General features: G+C 35.0%; 1 protein-coding gene across 1 annotated transcript; it reads right to left on the bottom strand.

The window, feature by feature from the left end:
• Window positions 1-772: 772 nt before the first annotated feature.
• On the bottom strand, window positions 773-1366 carry LOC111385500. Its single transcript, XM_023009894.1, has one exon. The coding sequence runs from the start codon at window positions 1364-1366 to the stop codon at window positions 773-775; it is 594 nt and encodes a 197-aa protein (XP_022865662.1).
• Between the last annotated feature and the right edge of the window lie 1556 nt (window positions 1367-2922).

Below are 2922 nucleotides of genomic sequence, written 5' to 3'. Positions count from 1 at the left end.
TGGAAAGCTTCTTCTAGTTTGCTTGCCAATGAGGCATCTTTCACAAAGTTGATTGGGATGATTAATTTTTGGCAACCCATTCACCATTTCTTCATTCGTCAAGGTCTTCAAGCCACCAAAATTCAAATGACGAAATCTTAAGTGCCAAAGCCAAGAATTGTCTTCAACACAAGCTTTTAGAAGCCTTGGATGGTCAACATTAACATTGAGTATAAATAGTCTATTTTTCTCCATTGGCACCTTTGCAATCAGTTTATGAGAAACATCTCTCAAAGTAAGGCAATGATTCTTCAAGTGAATGTCATAGCCATTTTCAAGTAATTGTCCCAAACTTAAAATATTAGACTTCAAAGTAGGTACATAATAAACTCATGTGCTTGGCGGCACCGGTGTTAAGGTATCATGATTATTTATCCTTTTCTTCTTTGGTTGCCAACAACAATAACAATTCTTCATCTTCCTTTGCTTCAACATAATTCACTCTCTCTTCATTATTGGTGGTGTCACTCCTACATTCGGAAGCATAGTGACCATATTTATGACAAGTGTAACATTGAATATTCGACTTGTCATATCTTCTTCCGCCACCTCTCTTGGAGCCATAGTTCCAACGCCCTCATCCTCCCGATTGATTGCTTGATCCTTTATTATTCAAATTTTGTTTTCCATCATTTCTTTCATTACCACGACCATAATTTCCTCCATGACCGCGACCACAACCACGACCTCGACCATGAATTTGACCTCTTCCTTGAGATCGTCCTTGTTCTTTCTATTGATCTCCCAAGGAGACATTTGCTTGAAGAACTTGAGCCACCAGTTCTCCTTTCTTCTTCAATCTTTCTTCATATGCTTGCAAGGACCCCATGAGTTGATCAAGGGTCATGGTATCCAAGTCATTAGACTCTTTAATGGCAATACTAACAAACTTAAGTTTTGAGTCAAGTGATCTAAGAATTTTCTCGATGACACGACTTTTTTCAATATTCTTCCCGTACCGCTTCATATGATTGACAATCGAGGACACTCTAATGAAATAGTCAAAGACAGATTCAGACTCTTTCATGTGCAGAGATTCGAACTCTCCACGAAGGATTTGAAGGCATACCTTCTTCACTTTTTCAATTCCCTTGAAATTGTTCTCGAGAATCTCCCAAGCTTCCTTAGCTTTTGTTGGGGACGCAACTTTCTCGAACATGGTTTCATCTAAGCCCATGTGAATAATAGAGAGAGTGTGTTGATCTAACTTGCGGTAGCTTTGCAAGGTATTCCTTTGAGCTTGACTTAAAGCTCCTTCATTTTCTGGTTCATCATAGCCTTTCTCCACAACTTCCCATGCCTCTTGTGAGCCGAGCAACGCCTTCATGCATATGCTCCAATGTCCAAAATTTTCCTTTGTTAGTTTGGGAACAACAAAAGGAAATGAACTATTCATCTTTGAAATGGCTCTGATACCACTTTATTGGAAATAAAAAAATTATGGGATGAAAGGCTTGAGACATTTTATGAGCTAAGAATACAAATATTTTTGAGAATTCTCTGAATTTTGTGAGCCGAGCAACGCCTTCATGCATATGCTCCAATGTCCAAAATTTTCCTTTGTTAGTTTGGGAACAACAAAAGGAAATAAACTATTCATCTTTGAAATGGCTCTGATACCACTTTATTGGAAATAAAAAAATTATGGGATGAAAGGCTAGAGAGAAAAATTCAGAGAATTCTCAAAAAGATTTGTATTCTTAGCTCATAAAATGTCTCAAGCACAAGGCTTTTTATAGGTACAAAGGATCCCAAATACATTGTATGAACTTAAGAGACTAATTAGTGAATTTTTCTATATACTATGAATAATATGATACAAAGAACCATTTGGATACATGATTTAAATAAATGCATGAATATTAAATAAACTAATTCATGTATCAAATTTAATTTTTTTCATCATTCATGAATCAAGTTTAATTTCCAACACGTTCATCTTCTTTTTCATAGAATAAAAATGTCTATATCAATTCCTTCATCCATTGTGCTTATTTGTTCGGCGTTTTTCTTTGCTGATTTGTTTTTAAGGAATAAACCATATAGAAAATTAATTCTATTCATGCTTCAATTCATTTTCTGAATTTTACTTTTATAAATTGTAATGAATTCGCTTGGTTGACATTGTCATGTTTGCGAACATAGGCATATGACATAATTTTCAAATATTTCTAATTATCTACAAATAAAACAAAACTCCAGCCCAACTTTCTTTTGTCATCTTAATATTTCAAAGCAATAGGGAAGGAATTTTTGTAAATTGCAATTTCAATTCATACCAAGATTGACAAACTAGGCCAAACATGCTTCAGTAAAAACCATAGACGGAAAAGCCCCAATTCTCTTGAACATTAAATGTTGCAGGCTAAGTCAGAGGTGAGGCTCGAGTTGATTGGCCTCAGCAATGGCTAGCTGTGATGAGATAGAATTTGGGCTTAATGGGTATGTGATCATGGATGAATGGGTGGGGAAGGGACTCATGTTGTGCATCATTGAGAAATTTTGGGTAGAAAGCTTAGGGTTTGTTCTGTTTGGATCCATCACATACACTACACGATGTCACTTTTTAAGCAAGGAGAAAAAAAATGGATGAGGCAGCATCAACAAGTGACCGATTCATTGGCTCTTTTAATATGACTTAGATATATAATACTAATGTATTGGTATTGCATGCACTTGCACATACATTGCTTGCAATTTTTATTTTATGGATGTTAAATTGAGGTTTTTCACTATTTCTTAAATCCATTAAGCATGATGATAATATATGCTAAAATTATGTTATTGAGTCACACATTCGTTTTAAGTGATTTCATGGCTTGCAGATGAATTATATTGCAATATTGGTTTATTAGACTTCTTATTATTTATTAACCCCATTAG

This window comes from Olea europaea, unplaced genomic scaffold (genome assembly GCF_002742605.1).
Source record: "Olea europaea var. sylvestris unplaced genomic scaffold, O_europaea_v1 scaffold3177, whole genome shotgun sequence".
NCBI classification, from domain to species: Eukaryota; Viridiplantae; Streptophyta; class Magnoliopsida; order Lamiales; family Oleaceae; genus Olea; species Olea europaea.
Note: the sequence above shows the minus strand (reverse complement) of the source record. Positions and strands in the feature narration are given on the sequence as shown.